At 31.2% G+C, this 27,999-nt stretch overlaps 2 protein-coding genes across 2 annotated transcripts in view; both read left to right on the forward strand.

Moving 5' to 3' along the window:
• Snmp2 (Sensory neuron membrane protein 2) overlaps positions 1-27,999 on the forward strand; it is a 53,094-nt gene that overhangs the window by 22,174 nt on the left and 2,921 nt on the right. The window contains exons 7-8 of the mRNA XM_089649870.1: positions 9,426-9,544; positions 14,106-14,231. Of these exons, the coding sequence (XP_089505996.1) occupies positions 9,426-9,544; positions 14,106-14,231 (245 nt within the window). The remainder of the gene's footprint in view (positions 1-9,425; positions 9,545-14,105; positions 14,232-27,999) is intronic.
• LOC149409386 (uncharacterized) lies at positions 776-2,998 on the forward strand. Its single transcript, XM_089649869.1, has one exon. It carries the CDS (start codon positions 776-778, stop codon positions 2,336-2,338), a length of 1,563 nt encoding a protein of 520 aa, XP_089505995.1. The 3' UTR covers positions 2,339-2,998.

Below are 27,999 nucleotides of genomic sequence, written 5' to 3' on the forward strand. Positions count from 1 at the left end.
ATATGTCACTAGTAAGGAGTCATGTAGAATACAATTCCCCGGTTTGGTCCCCAAATTACGATGTTCATTCACATGCGATTGAAAGAATCCAAAATAAATTTTTAAGATACGTAAATTTTAAAATGGGCATTCCTAGAGAAAACCTAAATTACGATAACGTACTTTGTTCATTAAATTTAATAAAATTATCTGATCGCAGAATTATTTCCGATTTAACCTGTTTGTATAAAATTATTAATTCAGTGTTTGATACCCCTGATTTATTAAATGTAATCTCTTTTCATACTCCAAGCACTGACTTTATATTTATTTTTCTGCAATTGTTTTAAATAGTCGTTTCCTGCACTATTTTCGTGTATAATTTCGTAAATATTTTTTATATATATGTATGTAAAAGCCTTAATAGGCGTGAAATAAATAAAGTTGAAAATGTATGTGTGTTTACAAATTAGCGATGACGATTGCTTAGCGATGGGTAATTAATATGACGTATTTTAATTACATGCGCGTAGGTTCACAGCTTTAAGCTGGCCTTAAGTGCCAAAAAAAGTGAACTCTAATTTAAAAAAAAACTATAATATTTGGTCGTGTATACATTTTCGTATTCAAAATGCCATTATATTTCTCCACCTGTTGCACCGCTAATTTTAGAGGAACATAAAATCGGTTTAATTTAAAAAATAATAAGCACTTGAGTTACCACGGGCTGTGGCTGGAGAGCCACGTGACTGCGGAGTTTGTATAAACACGCGGCCACGACGGGCAGCGGCCAGACATGCGCGCGCTCACCCTGTGCGCGGTGTTGCTGGCGTTGGGCGGCGCGCGGGCCAAGGTGTACGAGCGCTGCGAGCTAGCGCGCGAGCTGGCAGCCCGGCTGCAAGTGCCACTGGTGGACACGGCCACGTGGGTGTGCATCGCTTACCACGAGTCACGCCTGGACACTGCCTCCGAGGGTCGCCTCAACGGGGACGGCAGCCACGACCACGGCCTGCTGCAGATTAGTGAGCTGTACTGGTGCAAGCCGGACTGGCCGGGCGGCGCGTGCGGCCTGGCGTGCTCCAGCCTGCGCGACGACGACCTGGAGGACGACGTGCGCTGTGCCTTGCAGATACACCGCGAGCACGAGCGCCTCTCCGGGGACGGCTACACGGCCTGGTCCGTCTACCGCCCCAACTGTCAAGGGAAGAACATCAAGAAGTACACGGCGGGCTGTGACGCTGGGCCGGACGCGATCGAATTCAGATATGACAGTGACCGTGATAGTGCGACGCCACCTGTGATATACCCTTACACCCCCCCTCCTGTGTCAACCTATAGACCCTTGCCAACCATTGCTAATATTGATAAACTTCTTCCAATTACCAAAACCACAACAACGGAGCGTCAGCCCGAGTACACGATAAAAACCAAGTATTCGGAAGAACCCGGATATTCTAAAAAACCGGAGCTTACGGAAGTTCCTGTGTATACCATAATAGCAGATTATCCGCGTTTACCTGTTCTTAATTTAACCTCATCTACTGAGAAAAAAGTAGAACCATCTAGGCCGTTCATCAAACAAACGACAAAATTGATCCCACCGGCTTCAAAAGATTACAGCACGACAGCTCGCGCAACCACAACAACACAGCGAACAACAACACAGCGTACCACCACTAAATATTACGTGACTCCGTCTACTCGTGAACAAAATCCTATCACTCAGAAGTATGAACCGTACTATTTTTCCATTACAAAAAAAACTATTCCCACAATCGCTAGTACAACGGAAGAATTATTAACAACCAAAAGTAAAATCTATACCACACGCCCAGTACCTAATTTTCCAACTAAAAAACCGTTTTATTCTTCTTTCGTTCCTCTTACAACTCCGAAGTCATCGACTCCTTTCTTGACACATAAACCCTACACCACAATTCGCGTACAAATGTTCCCCGCAAGCGTTGCAGCTATAAACAAACCGACATTTAACTTCTACGCGAAACCTAATACTTTTAACACTTTACCTGAAAAATCATCATCTTATTTCTCGCTCTTTTCAATGAAAGTATCGAGTTCGCCGGGCTTCAAAGAAACACACACAACACAGAAAATATCAGTAGCTACATCAACACCTAGAAATATATTTAAAACTAGTTTTAAACCGAGTCCTTCGCAGAACGTGCCGGTCAAGTTTTATACTGAATCAAAGAATCCCTTCGGAAAAATAACTTCTTCAAGCGTAGGACAAGTTACCAATCGTGTTCCAGTTAGCCAAAGCGTTGTGAATAGCGTGTTTCACAGTGAGAAGGCTAAGTATACAGCGTTTGATCCGTTCGGGGTGTTCCGGTATTACTAAATAACGAGAGATTCTGTGTTTTGGGTAAATAATCTTGCCTGTAAATGTTCCTCCGCACCGAACGAATGCTAAGCAACTCTTTGCGCGTTATTTGCTGTAACACTGCTGTGCCTAAACTTGTAATTATCATGTTTATACATTAAATTACTATGCGATGTGCAGACGTGTTCATCGTAAACACAATGTTGATGCGATAGACGTAGACGTAGGCATGTTCATGTCAAAGATCAAGACCGTCGCTTATTAGAATATGATTATTTAGTATGGAGTTGACCTCCCATGGGTTCTCCCATTACTCCCTTTTCTGTACGCTTATTACATTGTTCTCTCACACGTAAAGCGTGATCTACGTAAATATTATTTGTTTATGTATTTTATTTATGAGCATGGTTGATGAGTTAATCATTGGCAACTGTATTTGTTTTTTTTTTTAATTAGCGATGCGACCTATGTATTTATTATACTTTATTCAATTAATTTACGTTAAAACGAAAAAAATCATTTTTTATGTAAAAATAGTAATTCACACAAGAAGACACATTTCTGATAATTTATTTTCTTTATTAATATTATTTTCTTGAATATTTTTTTTAACTTAGGGCTCTGCGTTGTAAAATATAAATGTACAAAAAACACTTCTAATAAAAATATTTAAGTTAAGTTTAGTGTTTTATTATTAACATTGTAATTTCAGGAATCAGTTTTTTTAATTGTAAGTATAAGTAAATATATGTTTCATATGATCAAGAAAAAACTCTCAAAAATGGGTCTAACATTTGATTGTGTTGAGAAATACGTACTTATATTTATTTAATAAATGATTACCTAATGTTCTTTATATGCGTATATGCCATTAAAATTTCTAACACAAAAAAGTGGAAAACTTAAATACATATTCAAAAAATAAACTATGAAATAATAAAACAAATTATGGAAAGTAGAAAGACAAAAGGTTTTTTTCCGGGTAAAACAATAAGGTTTTGTTTTTCTCAAATTGAATCATTCGGTTATACCTGTATCATGTACCGATAACGTATGATTCTCAAGTTAAGTCAACATTCTTACGTCACAGAGAGATAAATCGATATTTCTTTTAGTAAAATCGCAATAAACTCACTGTTTTGTTGATTGAATGTTTATTTATCTATAGTAAACACAAGCTCGTGTAGCAGTAGGTATTAATACATTATGCGATGACACATTTTTTTAGAATTTCTAAATTTAATTTTACATTACCTAAGACATTGAGAATTACGTTTTTTCGAACCTTTATTTCCTAAAACTTTCTGACAAGTTTTAAAGAACACCAATTTTCCAAATACTAACATTTCAGAGATTAGTTCAACCAGCAACAGGTAAAATCTGACTTATCCGAAAATGCTTGTTTTCATTTCCTCATAAGAATGTATTTTTTTCATAATAAGAATACATGTTTCAAAAGATATCTTTAAGACATTATTACATTTGTTATACCTGAGCCTATTTAAACATTATGGTTATAAAAGTAAATATTTCAGATTGTTGGAGTGAGTTATGACTTATGTGAAATGTGAATTTCCGATGACATCAATAAATTAACATAATCACAAGGTTGCGATGACATCTCTTTTACATAATTGGACGTTAACGATTTTAAATGAACAATCTTTAAACGCAAAGAAAATAATTACAATGATGCTCAAATAAATTAATGGCCGGCGTGGTCTAGTGGTATACGCTTTTGACTACAGATCCGAAGGTCGCGGGTTCGAACCCGGCGTGCGCAAATAAATTTTATTTGATTAATTTGTGTTATTTCACAATTAATTAATTTAAAATAATATATAGTATATTTGCGGCACGTTCCAGAGTGGAAGATACTCTCAGTATCGCCCTGGTGTAAGACCACCATTCAGAATTGAAACGTTGCTTGAAATGGCTTTAGCCGTGTTTGGTGACCAGATCTGAATAGCCAGGTACTTCCCCACCTTCCTCTTCCCCATCTCCCTCCCCTCCCCAATACCCTCAGCCTCACATCATACCCCAATTGGGGATGCCATAGTCTCACTGGCTCCAGACGGGAGCAGTTGGGACTCTTGTGCGGTAATACTGTAAAAAAAAAAAAAAAAAAAAAATTGGGTGCAGCATATATAATCCGATTGAGTAATATAATGTTCCGATAAAGTGTAAAATTTTAATAAAATTTATTTTTGAGGTGAAAATGTGCCATTTAAATGCCAGGTGTGGGGAGGCAATAGCACCCGAGCGATAGTTTCTCTCAGGTAAAATTTATAACTTCATAATAAGAATTATCTAAAAAAGGCGTAGCATATTAAAGTTTGTGTCTGTACAGTTCAATTCATGTCAGTCTTACGTGCATACCTTCAAAAAGTCTGTAATTGAAGTAATAAATTAAGACAATGATTAATGACTACACTGAGCTTTAGAAATTATGTGTTGTTTTTAAACAGAATTTACTGACCACACTGTGTGTGCAGAATTTTATTGTTTTTCATTTGTTTTTATTTCTTTGTTAGGTAGTATTATTTTTATTTTTACACATTTCGCTTTATTATGCTATGTACAATTTTGCGCATTATTCTTTCTTATATTCTTTCCTAGTGTAAGATAGTGCATATGTTTTAGGATAGGTGCGCTTGATAATATGAGAAAAAAAATGTACTTACGATGATAACAAATAATAAAAAGTGTAAATTAAATTGGTATTTTTAAACTAAGAAGGATAAGGAGACCAAGATAAGAGAAACACTAATAATAATTACTAAAGTAAGCTAACTTACATTTGGATTTAATGGAGCCTACGTACAGTAGGCATTTCAATGGTAGCATTGTTGCAAATAAAATGCATTGTAGTATATTACCATTTTTATATGAATTTGATTGGTCTTCTTACTTCTTATATTTTTTTTCCCGTATAACTATTTCCAATTAAAAAGTAAATCAAAATCCAAAGAAAACACAAATCAAAATTCCAACGAGATTTTAGATTGTCAATAATACAAACTTAAACATACAAAAGTTTATATTATTCAAATGAATCTAATTGAAGCTATTTTTAACCGTCGATAAAATTTTCCTTAAATAATTTAAAAAATTACGATCATTAATAATAATTATAAGAGTATTGTTTGTTAGATTGAGATGGATTTTCATATTATTAAAAACGTATAACATTATATTTGTTTGATATATTTACATCATATCCACTAAGAACTATTCAGGATTTATTTTTATTTTCTCAGTTTGGTTAACGTTTGGATATATGTGTGTCGATTTTTTGGTTATAACATAATTTGAAATTTTTTTATTAAAATTAATTAATAATTTGAAACTAACATAAGATATGTTAATTGTTTATCCAGTCAAAGGGGGTTGCTTATCTGTTGTATAAACTTTAAATAATTTTAAATGTTCTATATATTTCTTCATTTTGAAGACGTCTAAGAAACTAGAGATAAATTACCGTATGGATTTTTGTAGTTAACTTATATCAATACTATATTTTCCGACTTTATGTCCGGGTTAAATCTTCCCCCTGGGAATAACTAAACCCTTCCACACACTTTTCCACAAATGATCATCTAGTTAATCCACATTATGCAAGTGCATTATATAAGCATAATAAATACAAAACAATACAAGAACATCACGTCAACTCACCAGAGATCAAATGGGAAAATAATTCACCGACTCCAGATTTTTTCATATCAGAGGGTTCAGCTCGGTAGAACTCCTAACAGGGCCTATAAATCCTACTGATCCCTCAATATAAATATTCAAAAAAATCTTTCGTAATCCTACATGTATTTAAAATGACTGATTTTTACATTTTTACATATAAATTATTTGTCAGATCTAATACTCCTAAGTTTTGAATGAGAGAACTAGGTTTAGTGCCAGTAGTCGAAATGATAATAATTTTTTTAATAATATAATTTTTTTCAAAAATATATTTTTTTATTTACCAATGCAGTAAGTAATGTGATACAACAGATCACAACAAAACGCTTATAAATTACGATAAGATAAGACATGACGGCGATTGGTAAATATGTAATTATAGAGTGCATTATAGTGACTACCATGCTTCGCCCGTTTTTCAATACTGATTGTTAAAAAAAAATTGTTGGCAAATATACGAGTTGTGGATTTTTCACATTTTCCATGTAAACGGATTCAAATATTTTTCAATAGCTCCGTAGCACAAGTCACCGTTCGATTAGTGTAATTTGAAACTATTGTTACAAAAGACACTTAATTAAAACAATTAATTTCTATAATACAAATTTACACACTATTTGAAATTTGATCCAAACATAAAAGTACAATATTCAATTTCAATAAAATATTGAATGCTTTACAAAAATAATTGAACCTTGTAAACCATAGGTAATACAAGTATAATATCTTTAAATGCCATTAATATTCTAACCTGGCTTCATTGATTTAAGGATCATTGGGTATTATGATTGCATCGTGAGAAAACATTGATTGAGCAGAACATAAACATTACAAAAGGCCAGCAGCAGTTGGATCAGCAAATTGTTTCATGGAGAGGTCGTAACCCGGGATACGCCCGTTGCTGATAATGATCACGTGGCTTCTTACTAAAGCTGTAACACCTTTTCTCGCTGTGAATTAAATATTTACCTCCTCGACAGGCTATGTAATAGTATTAGGTATTATGCATACTCACCAAGGTTTCTATGTGTAATGAAGCAACATGGTCATTGCAGATGATCATATAATTATTAATGGTCGTGATGAAATAACAACCCAAGCACTTAAATAATTTACTTGAGCTATGACAGAGAAAGTTATACATATAAGAGATACCTGTCGGTTAAGATGGTTTTAGTTTTGAGGTTACAAAAAAAAATTGTAATTTTAGTTATCATAATCATCACCGATTGTTCATGTTTCTGAGGAGTACCTACCTATTATCTTACAGCGACGTGCGGAGACTTTTTCATAAAAATAGTTCTTGGATTGTATATTTGTATCAAAACATATTTTTTAAATATTTACACATCTTTTGTCAAAAACTGAATAATGGTGTTTAAATTTCTTCAAAGAGTAATTTTGCCTGCATTTTTTTTCTAACTAAATTAGTATTCGGGTTGTAAAATTCCATTCGATATATTTATTTTTTCGAAAAATAGCGTTTTGACTTTATGCAACTGGATGATAGAATCAAGATGATGATGGCGTTAAATGAGTAGATACACATTTTTATATAGTTAGATAATAATTAAACTTATTCAAATGCATAACACGCCACTGATATTTTACTCTCTTTCGCCGAAGAGTTGTATAAAATCCCTTAGCTGAACTCGAAATTATATTTTATCGTACCTCTGAAAGACTTGCGTATAAAATACACAAAGTTATTGGGTTTCGTTAAAAAATGTTCCATCGCCAAGTTGTTATTTTTATCGTACCTCTGGAAGATTTGCGTATAAAATACACAAACTTATTGGGTTTCTTTTAAAAATGTTCCATCGCCAAGTTGTTAATTTGCATACGAGTTTAAATATTTTCGAAACGGGTCCTCATACCTACTAAGTCATAAGCTCCTTACACAAAGGTATATTTTCATAAACCAGAAAAACCAGCTTTGGTTTCGAAAAAGGATAGATTAGCATGTTTCTATAGTGGACATGTTGCCTTAATTTTTCGCATTATAATGCACCTCAAATAAAATTCAACATTTTTATGCTTATATCATCTTAGGACCGATTGGAAAGCAATTTTGTACAAGGTATTTTGTATTTTACCATCCATTTACATAAATACTTAGTGTTAATAAAAAAATGACAATTAAGTACCAATCTTCTGTAGATTTTTAATATTATGTAGGATCCACCTGACTCTTCGCATTCGAATTCTTCGAGGATCAAAGAAAAGAGATAATCAATATATTATGCAAACAAGGTGTTTTCGAGCGGAGCGCACACAAAAAACGTAGAAATACCAATATTCTTATATCGTACATATTCCTCAAATGATGTTATAATTATTCAATTCTTTAATTAACTTACTTTATTTGTGCGAGGATACCGCCTTCGCAATGGCTGCTGTGTAATTATTATTACGCGTGACAGCGGTTTTGCCTTCTGAAGGCATTATCAAACTACACAGTTTGATGAGGACTTCAGAGGGCGAAACAACTGTCACTTGTGATAATAACTACATAGAAGATTTTTTTTAATAATATTTTTTGTACATTTAAAAATAATACTACTGAAAATATAAAACAAATACCAAAAATTAAAGTGGAATTCTACAAATTAAACATGACACAAAAAAATTGGTCATACCTTAACAGTGTACTATACTACATACATACTGCATTAATTATAACATATTGCATTTCCGTGCCCTGAACGCAAAACCAGATCGTATACCTTATTTTACATACAACATTTCAAATCAAAATACAACCTAAACTCTACTCGGACGTATCTGCAAAACTTACTACACCCTAAACAAGATATTGAAATTTTCCACTGTGCGCCAAATACTTTTAAAAAGAAATTAACCTTACAATGAACCTTAATCACAACGATTATTTGTTTTATTTTCGTCTATTTTTTTAATTATTTTTTTAACAATGTCTTTAAATATATACTTTCTTCCTAACCTGTAAGCACAAAAAGATTGTAAATGGAACTTAACTGGTTTATTTTATGTTCAACCAAAGTAAATTTAATTCACATGTACAATTGTCTGTTTCAAAAATAAACCTTCATTGTACATACTTGTCGCGCTCAGTCAAGCTGTCGTTTGTACTAACAAAATGCAAAAAAGTAGCAGTATTATGCGGTGATTTTTTAGCATTTTAGTATTGTTTTACAAGTATTCATTTTACTGTTTCTCGAATAGAAGTGCGGTTACAACGGTCAAAGTGCGCTCATTGACCGCTTTGATTAAGAACTCCTTTTTCAAGGCTCCCATTGGTTGCAATTGGGTTTGTGAATTTGTGAAATCCCGTGTTAACAAATCTAAACTGATTAGATGGGGGTGAATCTGCTCCCATTTTATGTTAATTTTTAAGCATTTTGTCAATATCAACTGTTTCCGACAGATGCTCTCATGGTACTGACATTCCCCCATTTATTGCTGGCCGATGAGGACTACCAGAATGGAGTGGATGGAATGCATCCGGACGCGGATCTCCATCAAACCACACTGGAATTGGAACCGGTAAGATTTAAAACTACTCGTTATTTCGCGAATCCCATGAATCCCATGAACGTCACTGCCCTGCGCATGCGTGCCATTATGCTTTTATTATATTATATTGCATTGCGATTGTATTGACTTGTAATTAAATTTAAAAATATATACATCATAATACAAATATACGTAATTAGAATTGATTGTTTCATGCCTGTTTCACAAATTCATATGAAGATACGCATTAGGTACATAAATCACATTTACTGAAAGCTATTTATGTCAATTCTAACATTACACGTTATCATCATCATTTCAAATGATGATGATAACACATGGCATAAATATTACTATAACATTAATAAAATAACAATTAAAAAGCTCGTTCTTTGTGAAAAATATTGTGATACATTTAGCAACAAAAAAAAACAATTATTCTTACAACTAACATACCTGTAGACAATGTAACTAAAAACTTATCGGCTCACAACTTTTAAGTAAAATGCAATATATTCATTGTGAATTGCAACTGCCAAGAGATTATACAAATCAGCGATATTATAATTGTATTTTTAGATTATTAATTAGGAAAAAAATAATTTAATTTAATTAGATTAGATTTATTGCATTAAGTTGGAGATTAATCTTGAATGATTAATTATTTATTATTAATTATTTGGCTCCACTGACAATTTTCCAAATAAAGTATTTTTATCATAATGATCATGATACGCAGGTGACGTGAAGTGAAATGTAGGTAGAAATTTGAGTAAATTGTAGGTGACTAGAATATATTTGCAAAGAAAATAATTATAAAAGACGGATTATCAGTTGAAAAAAAGTACTCGAGATCAATAAATTTGGCATTTCTTAGAAAATCAATAAAAAAAACCCATCACGAGAGCTTAAATCAGCTTCCATTGAAATAATAATATTAGAGAGGTACCTTTTTAGTGCATTATAATGGTTCACATTGATAAATAATACTAATAATAGGTAAATAAATCATTTTAGAGACGATTTTACACGAGTAATATTTTATTACGACATTAATAGTTCTTTTTTCAGTAAATTTAAAGTTTGTTACACACTTTGCCTACAATTTCCCAATACTACACTCCTATGCGACGGATTCAACAGCTAGGAAACAAATACTACGATAACAAATAATTATAAGCAATAGTATTAGTAGTCATTCGAAATACTAAATATAATATAATATAATATTTGTTATCCTTTATGCTATGCATAAAACCTTGTCTTATAAACGTTAGTTTATCATTAAAAAATAATAATATTTGACAAGTCAAAATTATTTCACCAATAAATGAAGATATAATATGTCTCGACGCCATCTAGTGAGAAATTTAGCACTAACAAAGCCTTTCCTACAAAAATAAAGTTGGTTGTTTACAGGTGAAAAAATATAATAAGCAGTAATTGTTGATTGAGGTACTAGTATCTACATATTGAATCATTTGGCGGGTTGGAAATAAGCCGATATAGCTCAGTGGATACAGAGCACCTTACCGGACATCAGAAGGCACGGGTTCAATTCCCGTTGGCGGCATTTATTTTTACTCGGGAGATATTTTCAATTTGTATTAGTATTTCGGATGACTAATTATTTGTTATCCTTTATGCTATGCATAAAACCTTGTCTTATAAACGTTAGTTGATCATTCAAAAATAAAATACTACGATGTTGTTGATATATTTAGTATTTCAATTTCAATATATAAGCATACCTTATTGAAGTTTTTTTCATCAGGTAGTGGAATATTTGAGTAAAGGTATTTAATTTGACTAACACACAATAATTTTGTCGAGAAAGGAAGAAAAAATATTTTGGTGTTTTTTATGTTTTGTGCCTGCATGCTGTGTGGATAAAGTTCAGTGATATTTTGTCTTTCTATTTATTTTTGTGCAATTGTTTTAAATAGTCGTTTCCTGCATTAGTTGCGTGTACAATTTCATAAATATTTTTTACGAATATGTATGTAAAAACCTTAATGGGCGTGAAATGAATAAATAAATATCACTTGTTCTTTTTTCGTCTCTCTATTTTTCATTATAATATTTGTTATGAATTGTTTATGCAACTTTTGACTATAATTTTTTCAAAATTATGTCTACGTCAATGAAGAAAATTGTTTCGAAAAACATACCTAAAATATGGCTTTACAAATTTAATGTATATAATAAGGTTGAATTCATAAAATTTCTTGTTTTTTTTTAGTTTGTAACAATGTTTAAAAAAATTTTAAAACTATTGTACATCTGTATTTTTTACTCCTCCGGGAAGAATATTAAAATATTTCATCCCTTTCTAAATATTAATTGTAGATATGTTGTGTAAAAATAAAAGTGCTTTTATATTATATTATTTATTGCCTTTGATAAATTCAGTTTTGTTTTAGTAATTTGTACATCAAAGTTACAGATTATTAATTGTTTAATAATCTGGAAACCTTGTAAAACTTTTCAACTTATACACTATGTTTTTTCTTGCTTAATTCTCTCCTACAATGCGTCTTGAATCTATCAATTGGTGCAGACTTTAAAGTTTCTGGCAGCGCATCCTAATATTCCGTCCCTTTGTATAGTAAACTATTTTGCGTATTCGCTTTTTACCTTTTTGGTAGCCTGATTTCATCACACATCCACACAGAATACAGAAAGTATTAATAAATATGTATTATTATTCGGAGCCTGATTTATTATTTAATACATTCACGAAATACCAAGGATATAACAATTTTGTGGTATATTTCAATATGGGTAGGATACCGCGTTGTTATCCGGATATTATAGAAAGTATTAATGTATTAAAGTATAATGTAAGATAAGTATATATATATATATTTAAGTATTAATGAATTAAAGTATTAATATATTAAAGTATTAAGCAGATTCGGTAATGGTATTTAAAATTACACATAACTTAATCGATAGTCCTGATCTTGTTCAAAGCATATTATTCCATGTTCCTAATCGCAACAGCAAACAGTCGCTTACTTTTGATCTCCCTCTTTGCAAGACCAATTCCAAACAAAACACATTTATCTACGGATCCACACATTCATTTAACCTAGAAGTTCAATCCTTATATGTTCACGGCCTTTGCCTCTTAATCCTAATCCTATGTGTCGTTCTCCCCCCCCCTTTATTTTCATATTTTGTAATTAAATAATAAATTAATTTAAGAAAACACCTCTATGAAATTTTACGCATTACCATTAACTATTCATCAGTGGTAAGTTCATAATTGTCATATCAATTTCATATAATCATATTTTATTATTGTATTGTTGTATAATTACAGATTTGCTGTCAACATTTCCTAAAATATATAAATAAATATAGTATAATTTAAGTACATAGTATGTATATATACTAAATAAATATATCTTTAATTATTATTAAATAAATTGTTATTAAATAATAAATCAGGCTCCGAATAACAAAATAAATAAACATAAATAAATTCACGATATAAAAATTTTGAATAGTGTTGCTTATGGATTGTGTTTGGTTTCTTTAAAAATTGCTATAATAACTTTGTTTAATTTTACACGGCTTAAAATGTTTCATATGCACCTCCCCATCGAATGATTTCATACTCGATTGGTGAGTAGATTAAGGCGTAATATACTTATATGAATTAATAAAACGGTGTGTATCAGTGTTTAAAAGAATTATCATTTACATAAAAATACAACTATTTTGTTAATATTATACACATCTGAAAAAAGAAGATGTAACAAAATAATTGTTTTTTATATAAAATATATCTTCACAATGCCAATACTTACCATGTAATGAATGCACTATATTTTACGTTAATTTTATTTACGATAATTAATTATTATAATGTACTAAATTTAAAATGGTTATGTGTTTATTGTATTTAAACTATGTAAATTATTAAAATGCATAATATCACCGTCGTTCAATATAATAATATACCTACATAAACTGTCACATTAAATTTTACTAATGTCACACATGTGACATTAGTAAAATTTATTTGATTAATTGGTGTTATTTCACAATTTATTCATTTAAAATAATATAAAGTATAGTTGCGGCACCTTCCAGAGTGGAAGATACTCTCAGTATGGCCCTTGTGTAAGACCAACATTCAGAACTGAAAAGATATGAATAGCCAGGTACTCCTCCACCTTCTTCTTCCCCATCTATTTCCCAATCGCTTTCCCCTCCCCACTATCTGCAGCCACGTAATATACCCCAATTTGGGATGCCAGACTCTCACTGGCTCGGAGACGGTTGGGAGTAGTTGGGACTCTTGCGATATTCGTATAAAAATGTATATATTTGAGTGTGTTGCACCCAAAGTCTTCTGATCGAGGTTTTGGTTGCACCCACTAAAACTTCATTTCAAAATGTGATATAAATAATGCTTCCTGTTATTGTGATAGAACAAATTAGTCAAGAAATATGATTTTCTTATAATCTTGCGCATTACCATACACATATATTACTTATGTAACTAAAAAGTTTGAGAAGCTTTATAATATATATTATGTAATATATGTATGTGGTATATGGTTTTGTAACTTTTCAGAACACGGGATCGCCTCTCCGCGGCGGGAAGCGGGTGCAGTTTAACATGTTCCTGCAGCCGGTCAGGCTAATTAATGTTTTGAATAATGTCAACACCACGTTATTCCCCATTGTGTGGATTGACGAGGTACGTAAAATTTTATATTATTCTTTATACTGACGTTTGAAATGAAAGCATAAAAAAATAGGATACCAGAATTATAATAAAATAATCGACAAAGTCCATTAGTCGTCAGTCGTTAGTCGTTGGTCAAGCAGTTCAAAGCGTCCCACCGAGGCGTCGTGGGTTCTATCCTAAGCTTGCTAATTCCTCTATCTTAGCACAACTAATATTTTCCGCTTATTACGTATAGTTAAGAGGAATTCACAAGGTCAAAGCATAATTTACTTAAATTTTTCCCTAAATTAGCAGTTGAACTTTAAACGGTTTTAATTGCCGGCTATTCAGGTTTTAATACGTCTTTGTCATTTTAAAGTTTTTTTAACAATAATGAAATTTCCTGAAGGGATGTATTATAGTGATGATGAATTTGAAGTTGAATGTAGTGTTTAGAAAAAGAAATGATAAAATTGAAAATTTTAAAGTCAGTTTAAAGTCCAGCTCTCACGGGAAATATGATCATTGGTCAAATTATTAAAAGAAAACCCTATTTCGAAAGTTGCAAAGATATCTACAAAAAGTGAAAATTTGTCTAACTGTAGAGTTTATCCATAATAAAGCGTTTTTACTGTTTGTCAATGATATAAATCCAAATTAACAACTTTATGTTTTAAAAATAATCGCACTGAATGAAATAAAAACTTAATTGACAGTACTACCATCATTGCCACTATTAAATTGCATGTGCCGACTAGGAACACAAGACAAAATGTAACATTCTTCTGCAATAAATATGCAACCAACTATCAGATACACTTACTAACCAATAGGGTGCACGATCTGGGCAGCAAGTTTGGGGGTACTTTTGATGGTGACCGGATAAATGATCAAAATGATAATTCATCACATCTTTAAAAAGTCATATGAAGTCATGGAAAGTGATGAAACAAAAACTTTATTAACTGGGTTAAGTAGGTTAGGTTAGGTCTAATTTTTTTTCATCGTTTCTAATGACTTTATATCACTTTTTAAAGGTGTGTTGAATTGTCGATGTGTTGATCTAACATGGCACCTCTTTTGATATATTAATTAACTTCATTTATAGAATTAAGCGTAATCTATATCAGTACTACTGTTAAATCTTATAAATTAAAGTAGCGTTGGCAGTGTAGTTTTAGTGATTTGTCTTATATGCAGTATTGTTCTAGTTTCTATACTATAGGATCTTACTGTTACATGTTTTACTAATATTGTTTCAATTATTTTACAAGCAATAATTATTCGCCTGAAACACTCATCCACATTGAAAAATCTCCTGATAAGAGATACATGACGCCAACGGGACGGGATAATTATTGCTTGTAAAATAATTGTTACCCTTTGTGCTATGCATAAAAAATCTTGTTTAAACATTAGTTTACCAAAAAAAAAATATATACACGGTGTCCGGAAACTCGTAGTACAAGCGGGAAACTGGAGAATCTACACCACATGGGGAACCCAAAAAAACATAAAGTTTTTTGATTTGAGCATTTTCAAAAAAAAAAAAACCAAAAAAAAATATTTTTCGGCTATTTTAGGGTTAAAGTTTTTTCTGGTGTTTAGGGTTGAATAACAGATGTTTTAACCCTGCAGAGCAGAAATATTTTATGATTACACCGGGTTAAATGAAGGGTGATTTCAAAATAATGCTTCAAATCCGAGTTTCTTCATTTGTTTTACTTTCAAATAGTATTTATTAGTTGGGTACTTTGATCTTCAGTAATAATTTATAAGAATTTGATTAAAAAAAAAAAAATTAAAAAATAAAATCAACTTCAAACTCGATTTACTCGATAACGAAAGCTCAAATAAAAAAAAAATACTACAAAATCGACTCCAAATGTGATGTAGATTCACCAGTTTCCCGCTTGTAGGTACTACGAGTTTCCGGACACCCTGTATATTGTTTCATATTTCAGTTTCAGTTTATCAGTAGGTATACTGTTATACCATGCATTAAAAGAATTGTGCATAATTTTCGACAGCTCACTAGGTTATATCTCTATATTCTATTCTTAAAATCCATGTAAAAGCCCGGCTGAGCGTAAAACCAAATAAAATATACAATAAGGAAATTATACACAATTATCTGGACTTCTAGACGTGTAGACAAAGATATTTTTTTATTATTAAAAGTACTAAGTACATATTTGAACATTGAGGTGCATGAGTAATTGTAAATATGTATATTTTTGAACATGGAGATGTTTGAGTCACTTGAAAATCTTGTATTTTTTTTATGAATCCATTTGAAGACATACGTTTTAATAGAGATATTCTGATAATATTGAATTGAAGACGTATGTAGTTACATGATGAATGACTTGTAGGATTTTTTGCGAATACTTATGTTCCGAAATACCAAGTTAATACCAAAATCGATTAAGGTTATAATCTGATCTGAGCGTGTTTGATAATTATAATTACTTGGTTGTAGAGCAAAACATTATTCCGCAGTGATTTACGGCTTGTTCAAAGTGATTAATTATTTGAATGCTAATTTAGGATCCGCGTATGACATTATAACTTTTTTATAGCGGTCGTCTTGAACTTTAAAAATATTTGCAAAACATCTTCAACTAGGAACGCGAGGATTTACCAAAAAGTCAATCGAATCATTTTTTATAACACTGTCATCAATTGTTCGGAGACTTCCTTCATTTAAATATTCGATGCCTTTTTTAATGGTAGCTAACCGCGATAAAACTAATCCTTGCTACATGTTTCGGATGTCGCAGTTTTTTGTTAGCTTTCAAGTCGTGTCTTTTATAATTTAAAATTAAACAATAACTTTGTAAACATCACTTATAGGTAAATACTTAATGCCGACCGGGTTTTGCTACAACCGTAGCTACATCAGGGCAGTATAATAAAAGATTTTTAGTATTATACTGCCCTGATGAAGCTACGGTTGTAGCGAAACCCGGTCGGCATTAAGTATTTACCTATAAGTGATGTTTACAAAGTTATTGTTTAATTTTAAATTATAATGTCACATCACAAAGTAACCGCTTCATATGAAGAAATCTTTTATAATTATTTACACTTAACAGTGTGGGATTAGTATTTTCTTAGTGAAACGACCTGTCGTGGAATTCATACAAGATCCATCCACCAGTCAGCGAAGGTCTATTTACGAGACAATCGACCCCAATTATTCGCCATCCTTAGGCTGTGGTATCGATAAAGTTCGTATCAACTTTGGCGCTATATTCTATATTTCCACGCTACCAAACACCCTAAAATATTAATAATACCTCCAACTTCTGACATTTCCCATACATTCTGATGTCAACCTGCTACACTAGCGCCTCCTAGCACCATGAGTTGTGCGCATTAGTTTCTTTTAAACGTTTTAATATATTTTATGAAAAATACAACGTTATTTATTTCATTTAATAAATTATAGAAATCAAAAATATATTTAAATTAGGTAACCTACATCCGTCTCACTGCTTTTTTTGCGAACACATAAAATAATATTAAATGGTCTTTTAACTCTGCCTTTGATGGTTTGGGTAGTAAAATATATAATTTAATTATTAGAAAAAAATATTGCAATATGACATTTAACAACATTAATGCATACATTAATATTATATATCATTAAATTCAATAATTCAAAACACATTTTTCAAAAATAGTCGATGATTTAAAACATCAACATGAACACACAATGCTACATGGAACTAACACAGCTTTGCTGAATTAACCTTAAATATGTTATAATTATATTTTTCATGGTAAAATCCACTTTTTACGTAATCAAGAACACTTTATTTGTTAGGATTTAATGAACTCATATTATATTTCACCAAATAACCTAACAACGTTTTTTGGCATCCTGAAAACGACTTGGAGTGTTTTTGTTCTTTAAAATTATTACATCCGTAAACTGTAACACACAGAACCTACTTTTTGGGACGTTTTTAATATATATTTTTATAAATATTGATCAAAAACAAATTAGATGGCTCAAAACATCACCACCAAGTACTTAATAAATTCAATTTGCAGCCCCTGAAAATAATGTCAAAGTCAACATGCTACACTAGCGCCTCTAGAGGCTTGAGTTGTTGATGTTGCCACTATTTCACTGGAGTTGGACGTATTATTAATATTATACAGAGATGTGCTTTATTTCAAATAAATCCATTTCAAATTGAAATGCAAAATGCAAAATGGGTATTTTCCATTTTGCATTTTAAATGCTTTTCTAAAAACCATTTTGCATTTTAAATGCTTTTCTCAATGCATTTTCCATTTTAAATGCTTTTTTGCAACATTCTCTCTACTATCTCGACTCATCTTTTTTTCATAAGCCCCAAATATCAGTCGGTCCTCAACCTCGCTATGAGAGATAATTTCCATTTGTCAAGTTGCTCCCTGGTAGGAGCCCTGGCAATTGAGTGATACCATTACAAAAAATACTGATTCAAATACAGAACATGGGGCCATGACGCTATAGTAAAAATAATAATAATAACGCTGTAATGTTAGATAGCAGTTTCTATGTTTTTACGTTGGCAACATTAGTCCCGCACAAATTTTTTGTGGTTTCATAATCTGTAGTCGTGGTGTTTTTGAATTTACCATCATGCAATATGTTTGTTCTACATTGATGTCCATTATTAAATGACAAAATTGTTTTAAAATTCTATAATTATTTTAATTGTTTGACCTGAGAAACCATTTTGCATTTTCAATGCATTTTGAAAATAGGTATTTTGCATTTTGCATTTGAAATGCTTTTCTAAAAACCATTTTGCATTTTCAAATGGAAAAGTTTTGACCTATTTCCATTTTGCATTTCAAATGGTTTTGTGTACCCATTTTGCACATCTCTGATATTATAGGGTATTTGATGCCACTCTCTTAGACTAAGTGTTAAATATTAATCATAATATATAAATATTATTAACGAAAACATTGGAAAACTTTTGAGATGCGCATTGTAGAAACAGGTTTCGGTCAAAACCTTTTGTCTGAAGCCAAGTGTTGGCTGCGTGTCATAGAGGCGTAGTATTTTTGTCACTGAAGAGGCTTCATCAACCTCCATTTATTACGATGACGTAACAGCAGACTCATACTATAGGTCTATTACACGTTTCGCTATATTAATAATATACATTTCGAGCTGTGCGTTCATTTCTTTAGCAGTTGTAAAACCATTTTAACACAGTTCATCATAAATATCTTAATAATTAACATCACATCACCAGCGTCGTCGGCAGCGTCAAAAAATCAAAATTAGTTTTCATGCACATACCAAAAATCTTTCGAGTGCAAAGGGTTAACTGCCTAGAGTAAGTGGTACTAACAAATTTCCTGTTAGGGAAGGGAAAATTAGGAATTACCTATCTGACTAATTAGAGAATTTAAACAATTCATCAAATTTAAAAGTTGATTTTCAAGTTCTGTGAAAGTTCTATTCAAATTATGTTTTATGAATACAGGCCAGTTGCTTTGCAGAACTGAAATAATAAAAGTACTTGAATAGGACTTTAAAATTATCTTTGAAATTTCATAAATTTTTCTAATTCTGAGAAAAAGCCCGTTCTTAGTCATTAAAAAAACTTATTTCATTTTTAATAGTAATTTCAATTCTCAGACTATTTACTTACTCAGACCATCCGTCAAGGATGTTTTATTTAAAATTCATTAAAAGGTAATAATTTCATGTGTTATAAAAATATATATCGATGTGAAAACCATGATTATATTCATCAAAAGAGTAAAAGATTGGGAACCAACAATTAAAAACACGTTTCACAAGATACGTACCTACGTATTTGGTAAAAATAAAATGATGGATGGATCCAATACATATTTTTTCTGCACACATCAACTGAACTACTCGATTTAATATTTGATAGGATAAATGCACAGGTATCTATATAAAGTTTGGTCTTCAGCTAAGACACGATGCTATCAATATAAAAATGAATCCCAAACACAAAGTTTAGTGCCATCATTAACATATCGACACCCGCTAGTATCAATCAGCTAAATATGAAAAAGCTAAAATCACTAATGATTACGATCTCAACAAAGACGGGGAAATTATTTATTTAAAGAAAATAATAATTAAATATTGGATGCTACCAAGTAGTTTTTTTTTTTTTTAAATTTTGAACTACTTATGGATATCAGAGCGATAAAGGATGTCTTTCGACTCGAAAGCCCTTCCTTATTATATTGTTTAAATGTAGGTAGGTACTGCAAATATTGTTTCTTTATGATAGAACAATTTTACTAATTATACTTTTTTAGGTAAAAGTTTCTTACAAAACCATATTGAAACTTCATAAGGTCAGTGCTCGCCGTTTGAGAGTTTTTAATAAGATATACAAAAAGTAATATTACTGTCAAATATTTATATTATTAAGAAAAAACACTATTGCGTCTGAATTTTTTTATTAATTTGTATATGAATACCAAGATATGTCTGGATTCTATGGAATTATTACATCCTCATTTTGGGTAGGTAACCTATCTATCTACTTGTTTTTGGATAGGTCAGTTAGGTTTTTTGGTAGGTCATCTATCTAATTTTAATTTGGGTGGGTCATCCATATGCATACTTGTTTTTCGGATAGGTCACCTATATTTTTACTTATGTTGGGCAGATCACCTATCAACCTAAATATGTTTGGGTGGGTCACCTTACCTACTTATTTTGGGTAGGTCACCAATCTACCTACTTATTTTGGGTAGGTCACCAATCTACCTACTTATTTTGGGTAGGTCACCAATCTACCTACTTATTTTTGAGAAGGTCACCTATATACCTACTTCTTTTGTGAGTTTTGTAAGGATGTGTGAAGGGGATGTAGATGGGAGAGGAAGGTTGGAAAACATCTTAATATGAATAGGTATTTCATTTCAAACCACGCGCAAAGAATTGCTTCTGTTCAGGAATCATGAATACCATCATTCTTCGTGTCATTTTGTGATCAGTTATTACTCTTTCTGCAGTGCTTGTTTCCGCACTACGTAATATCCAATTAATTAATTAAATCTCATGAATATTCACAATTGATTAATAATTATTAGCATGTTTATTAATGTTGGAAATCTGTTATCTATATTGATTAATTACCTTGTTTGGGTAAAACAAATAATTAATTATGGAAAAATATAAAGTTTTTTTACAGGTTTTTCGATGTCTGTCTCACTAGGATATACCTGTGTCGAGACAGACGTATGGGATACATAAATTAGTGTTTACATATTATTTTATACATATAAAATTTCATTACATTAAATGACAATGTGAAAATTATAAAAAATAATAAATAATAATAATAAATGATAAATTGGTTAATCAGCATCTAGTTGGAGTACATACTTATGAAGGGGTTTTTATAAAAAAAATGATTTTGGATCTGTCTTGGCTGATAATCCAAGACTTAGTGACAGTTTTATATTTAAAAAAAAAATTGTATTGTTGCAAAATATCTAAAATTTCTCTGGCCAAAAGTTGTCTTAGCGAAAGGGATTTGTAAGAGATTATGTCCTTTGGTTCTAGTATCACGAGCAGTTTGGACATTGTCAAAAGTGGTTTTGTGTTTGAAGAGGTATGCTAGTATGTTTTTGGCATCAAGTTGGTAAATAAGACATCAGTATCTGTACCGGAATATGAAGAGGGTGAGCTCGGTCGACTTTTGCATTTCGGACAGTTCCAAGATAATTTATTTTTAACTGCCATTCGTTTGAAATTTGAGTCTGAGATGTTGACGCAGTGATTGTGGAACGAGATGTTACAGTTGGCACAGGTGAGTGCATTGTCGTTTTTGGATAGCGTGATAAGACAGCCTTCACAGTTCATTTTGTTTATATGTTTCATACTGTTTATATGTAAGGAGTCACAACATTGTTTCACTGTTTCAGGTTTATAAACTTACGATGTGTTAAATCACAGAACTAGAGTACTAGTAGCTAATTTCACAGTGTTCTCTGAAAATTTGTGTGCTGCAACGGTGTTTTTTAGTAACTTTTGAAACATAGAATGAAAAAATTATAACAGAGCAATTTCTCGAGGTTGTTTTCAGGATGACATAGTATTGTTGTATGTTCGTATTATGTATTGTAGCGGCGACTTTAAGGCTTTGATTGACGGCCGGCATAGTCCAGTGGTAACGCATTGGACTGCCATTCCGAAGGTGGCGGGTTCGAACCCGGCGTGCGCAAATAAATTTTATTTGATTAATTTGTGTTATTTCACAATTAATTAATTAAAATAATATATAGTATATTTGCGGCACGTTCCAGAGTGGAAGATACTACCAGTATCGCCCTGGTGTAAGACCACCATTCAGAATTGAAACGTTGCTCCAAATGGCTTTAGCCGTGTTTAGTGACTAGATCTGAATAGCCAGGTACTTCCCCACCTTCCTCTTTCCCTTCCCCACTTACCTTCAGCCTCACAACATCCCCAAATAGGGGATGCCATAGTCTCACTGGCTCCAGACGGGAGCAGTTGGGACTCTTGTGAGGTACTCACTATAAAAAAAAGGGCTTAATCCCTGTCGTTAAAAACAACACTGATCCTTGGATGTCCATCGCCATTGCGTTAAGATAATACTGTTTATTAATGTAATCGGCATATGCGTCAGCGTCAGTGTGATATCATGTGGTATTACAATAAAATCTTCTTTTCGCTGTCATAAATCAAGACAGAACTATAAACTTTCGGTTTTTTCATATATCAAATACCAAGGTGTGTAGGTTTCCAAACTCTGAAAGAAGTAGAATGCTTATTCGAACGATTTGGAAATATGCGAAAAAGCTTTACGCTGTTTTTATATAGGATGCTTTACTTCGTATTATAGGAATTAAACTGCTAAATCGGTTGCATAGCTAATTTAATGTCGGGTTTAGGATATAACAGGTACTTACAAATAATAAAAAGTTTAATATTAATTACTTAATTGATTTAAAAAAAATTAAATTACCAGTTTGTTTTTTTTTGTATTAGTCGTAGCGTAAAACTTAGATGCCGGATGAAATGTTGTAAAAATGCACATACATAAAAACAGTCATATGAATTACGGCAGGTATACACCACTTATATGGTAAAGTTTTGTTTAGTATATTAAAAATATCTGTCGGACATCAAAGCGGCTATTTTGATCACGTATTCTCAAGACGAAATCGTGATAATTTAAAAAATATATATACAAATTAATGGTTGATATTCATATAAAGCATAAGCCCTTGAGATGTTACGTTTAGTTGTGTATAAAAGTACGTGTTACGAACTTATTTGTTAAATAGAAATAATCATTAGAGTAGGAAGGTACAGAACAACAAAAAGGTTTTACACACCAAAATTTATCAAATTACCAGATTGATCCAATGCGGTATTCCCGTATTGCGTATAGATATTATAACGAAATTTAATCACGAATTATCAGTATCAAAAATAGAAATATTATATTTGTTGATTCGCGGATTTAAGCCCATTGGTATCTATTATCGTAAATTATTAATACAGGTATTATTAAATAGAATTGTTTTCTTTTTTTTCTTAAGTTTTTCTCAAATAAAATTTTATTTTGTCTATATATCTATATATATATATTATATAATTCCATTTTTTTTTGTCAAATATTGTGTAATCCATCAGGTATCGGTAAAATCCTTCTTAAGTGTAACTAGCACCATGAATGCATGAATAAATATTGACCTCGTTGGTGTTATTTTTTCTTTATCAAAAGTAAATAAAGTTAAACATTTTATGCCATGTGGCATCAGGAATCATCAAAATCTAAGAAAAACAAAAAACAAGCCATCGAGTATAATCGAAGATATAAAATGTGGCGTTTTGGCTTTTTTTTGTTCCTATTTTCTAATAACATTTGGTTTGTATGACTGAATTTATCATTTGACTGATTTTTCTTCTGATTTTGATTCTTGTATTATAAATGGTAAAATTTGCTATGAATAGCCAGTGTTTGAAGCGTTAAAAAATTCTGGTAATTTGAATTACCGTTAAAATTTGTTTGCTCTGGAAAATCACAACAATCCAATAAAAGATTCTGTTTCAAGAACTACAGAATTTCAAACGAGGAAACGATTTGTTATAATAATTTCCAACCTAACCATGAATATAAATAGAACTGACGCACGAAGATCAAACAAAATCTAAATAGTTAGTTACACAAACCAAGTACTTAAATCAATGGCGAATCAACAATTCAAAGTATTCCTAAAAGGCCTATTAAGGAAAATTATAAAATTGGTCATAAATCGTCCGTCAAAGCTTCAAGTTTCATATTCAAGGTGTTTAAAGGAATTGACATTCAAATTTTGATTGGTTTTCTGATGTGAATTAATGAATTTATGATAATCTCTTAACAACCCACGTACAAATACGCGTCATGATTTATTTAGTAACCTTTTTTATTATGTTGCTACCTTATTAAATTATACTGACACGTAACTAGGAGGTATTTCTAAATATTAGGATTCTGTGTAGAAATTTTATTATATTATTTTGTATTGTGGATTTTTGATACAAAAGTAGGTACATTTATTTATAGAATATATTAAAACAAGCGGCAAGAGAAGTAAACAAAACAAACAAACTGTCGAGAGAAGAAAATAAATTAAAATAAATAATGATAAATGAATGATTGATGGATTTAATCTTTCAATTAAATCTTTACACAAATCTTAAAAACAAAAACAAAAAACAGTGATTTCGGTGGTGTGTCTTGTGTATCTCTCTGTGTCTATATGTAACTCGGGTTCAATGAACTCCAGAACTGAGATTTGTTTTTTTTTTACAATATTGGAATTGATTGTTGAACGATTTACGCAAGCGATAAAGTAGATATAAAAGAATAACATTTTAATTAATTGATTAATAATTCCATCTTTATTTTAAAAGCGTATTCCTTAATTTAAATTTTTGACAGAAATATTGTAATTTTTAAAGTTCACTAACGGTATTCATTTAAAACATAAATATCTGATCGTCTCTCGAGGCAAATATATTTTTTTGTACTCTCATTTTCACATATCCCACAGTTATAATATCCCACGATTTTTCACGGGTCTGTGCTAATAGGTATATGAAAATATACAGTTTTTCACTACATTTTGTAATCCCATTTTATTATATTTTATAAAGATACCTAGTTTACTTCTCGATGTAACTCCTTCCACACTAGTACCAAGCACAAGTAACATTTTTATTTCACACCAAAAAGCTGTTTGGAACAGAGGACTAGTTTACTTCTCGATATTCTCGATATTAACTCATTCCACATTGGTACAGCAAGTAACATTTTTATTTCATACTTAAAAGCTTCATTTTTTTTTATTCTTGACGAACAAATAAATAATGGTATCTAATTTTGTTTTCACTGTAAAATAGACACATTTATTTACAAATATTTTTTTGTTTGTGATCGAAAATAGTTGCGTTATATTTGATATTCCTTACAGAAAAGACATTCCAATTTTCATGACGCCAGAAATCTTCACTATAGTTGCTACTTTAACCATCAGGCAAGCAAATGTTCTGTTGATGAAAATTAAAATCTAAGTTGTAATCATTTCTCGACCACTTAAGTACGTAAAGCGATTATAAAGTTTGTGGATATTAAAAAAGTCACTCTATTTTAGTTAACCCTAATAAAAAAAATCTCTATTTTAGTTTATCCTACTAAAAAATTCCCTCTATTTTAGTTTACCCTAGTAAAAAAGTCCGTTGAGTTTACCGTAATGAAAAAAGTCCCTATATTTTAGTTCGCCCTAATAAAAAAGAAGAGTAGTTTCAAATTTGAGATGATTTTTACAAAATAAAGGCCTTTTACAAAATTATTCAATTATTAGTATTAGAGAATGGGTGATGGATGCTATTATTTGGTATGACAGCGATTTCGCACCGAACCATTAATCAATTTAATCAAAAATATGATTAAAAACAGCAATAATGTCATTGTAGTACTTAATCGTAATCCAAATGAAAAATAAAATTTAATTAAGACAATGTGACGCAAACCCCAAGTACCTTGACCTTCCTGCATACTAATGAGCGTAGCAAAATGTGTCGAAAAATATCATATCTTCTAAGATTAAAGGTATTCCTGATAACATAAATTTATGGCGTGTTTTCAGATTGCACACATTTGGGTCTTTATTTAAAATAACAGTTCAACTTGCTCTCTTTCTCTCCTGTTCAATATTTAACTATGGCATTACCCAATGCTATGAGAAGAATAGGAAGGAATATAGGTTCTTCTAAAATATGGTCACATGACACTACGGCAATTCCAAACAAAGTCAAAGGATGACCCTCAGACAATCTTTCACTCACTTTCTTACAACCCTCTCTACAATATCTGTAATACGTAATTATATAACCTCAAAATGACCTAAAAAAACTACTCATTTTCGAATCAAATACGTTTTTCTACTTGTCTTTAATGGGATTAAATAAATAAATAAATAAATAATTATTAATGAAAGCGCTTATTTTAGTGTGATTGTTACTTATCCTATAAAACAAGATAGATCACTTTTAAGAGACATATAAATAAATTTAATTTAATTATATACTTTTTTTGTTAATAAACTGAAGAACAACATAAATAAACATTAAAGACGGTTTATTTCACAGAATTTGAACAATTCATCAAATTTCAAATTTATGTTCAAGTTCTGTGAAAGTTCTATTTATTTCATCATCGTCTGGTTGTTTTTCAGTCTTTCGATAGTAACAGAACGCAAATAAAACATTCACAGAACTTGAATATTAACTATAAAATTTAAAAAATTGTTCAAAACATTGTCGAATTGAATCGCGAATCTAAATTTAAACGCAATTGTTAAATTTATTTTTGTAATAACTTTTGAAGACAATATTAGCGAATCTTAAACTAAAATTTGAAACAGAGAAATAAAATAAAAAATACAGTCGCATCTGGGACTTGAACTCAGGACCCTCGCCTTGCCGGGGCGTCCCGGTAATATTGTCTTATCGTCTGGTAATTGTTCAATTCAGACTTACCAAACTATTTGGAAAATCTTTTTATAAACTTTCGATACTATCGGTGTGCACAAATACATTCAAAGTGTCCCCTTCAAAGTGATTCGCCTGTACACAATTATTTAGTTTTCTGTATCTGTTGTTTGGGATTAGGCGTATCTTAATTAGTAAAGCGGAGAATCACCTTTTCAAAATCGGCGACTGGTTTTTTATTAATGACGTGGGTCAAACTGATGAAAATAAAATCCACTTTTGTTTGTTTATCGAGCTACTATTATTATTATTGTAAAAGTACCTGCCGTTTTATTACAATCCTAAGTGATGTCTGTCTACCTGGAAAAATTATAAATGTATTTGTAAAATGCTGAAATGTTATATAATTATTGTGACATGGCACGTAGCAAACATTTTTTTATTAAAATATTGCTGTCCATTTTTAGGCAAAGAACAGTGCCGGTGATTAATCATTCGATTTATCAATCGATTTTTCAAGATGTTTATATGTATAAATGGTAGGTATGTAGGAACTGCATCCAGAATTTATTTTTTATTAATACCCCAAACTAGGCAAATGCCCGTATTATGGTGGTAATAAATAAGAAAATATAAAAAAAAATCATAAGAAAGTATAAAATAAAATATTAACACAATTATACAACGTTGTCCATATATCAAATTGATACGAAAACAGTTCCCACACAGACAAGTAGCTTAGCAAGAAAGAAAATTACACACATATTGTTAAAAAAT

This window comes from Hesperophylax consimilis, chromosome 31, assembly GCF_061612785.1.
Source record: "Hesperophylax consimilis isolate HC1 chromosome 31, BYU_Hcon_1.0, whole genome shotgun sequence".
Taxonomy (NCBI): domain Eukaryota; kingdom Metazoa; phylum Arthropoda; class Insecta; order Trichoptera; family Limnephilidae; genus Hesperophylax; species Hesperophylax consimilis.

Excerpts from the sequence above, each read along its gene's own strand:
- LOC149409386 (XM_089649869.1), top strand. The coding sequence starts at position 776 with ATGCGCGCGCTCACCCTGTGCGCGGTGTTGCTGGCGTTGGGCGGCGCG.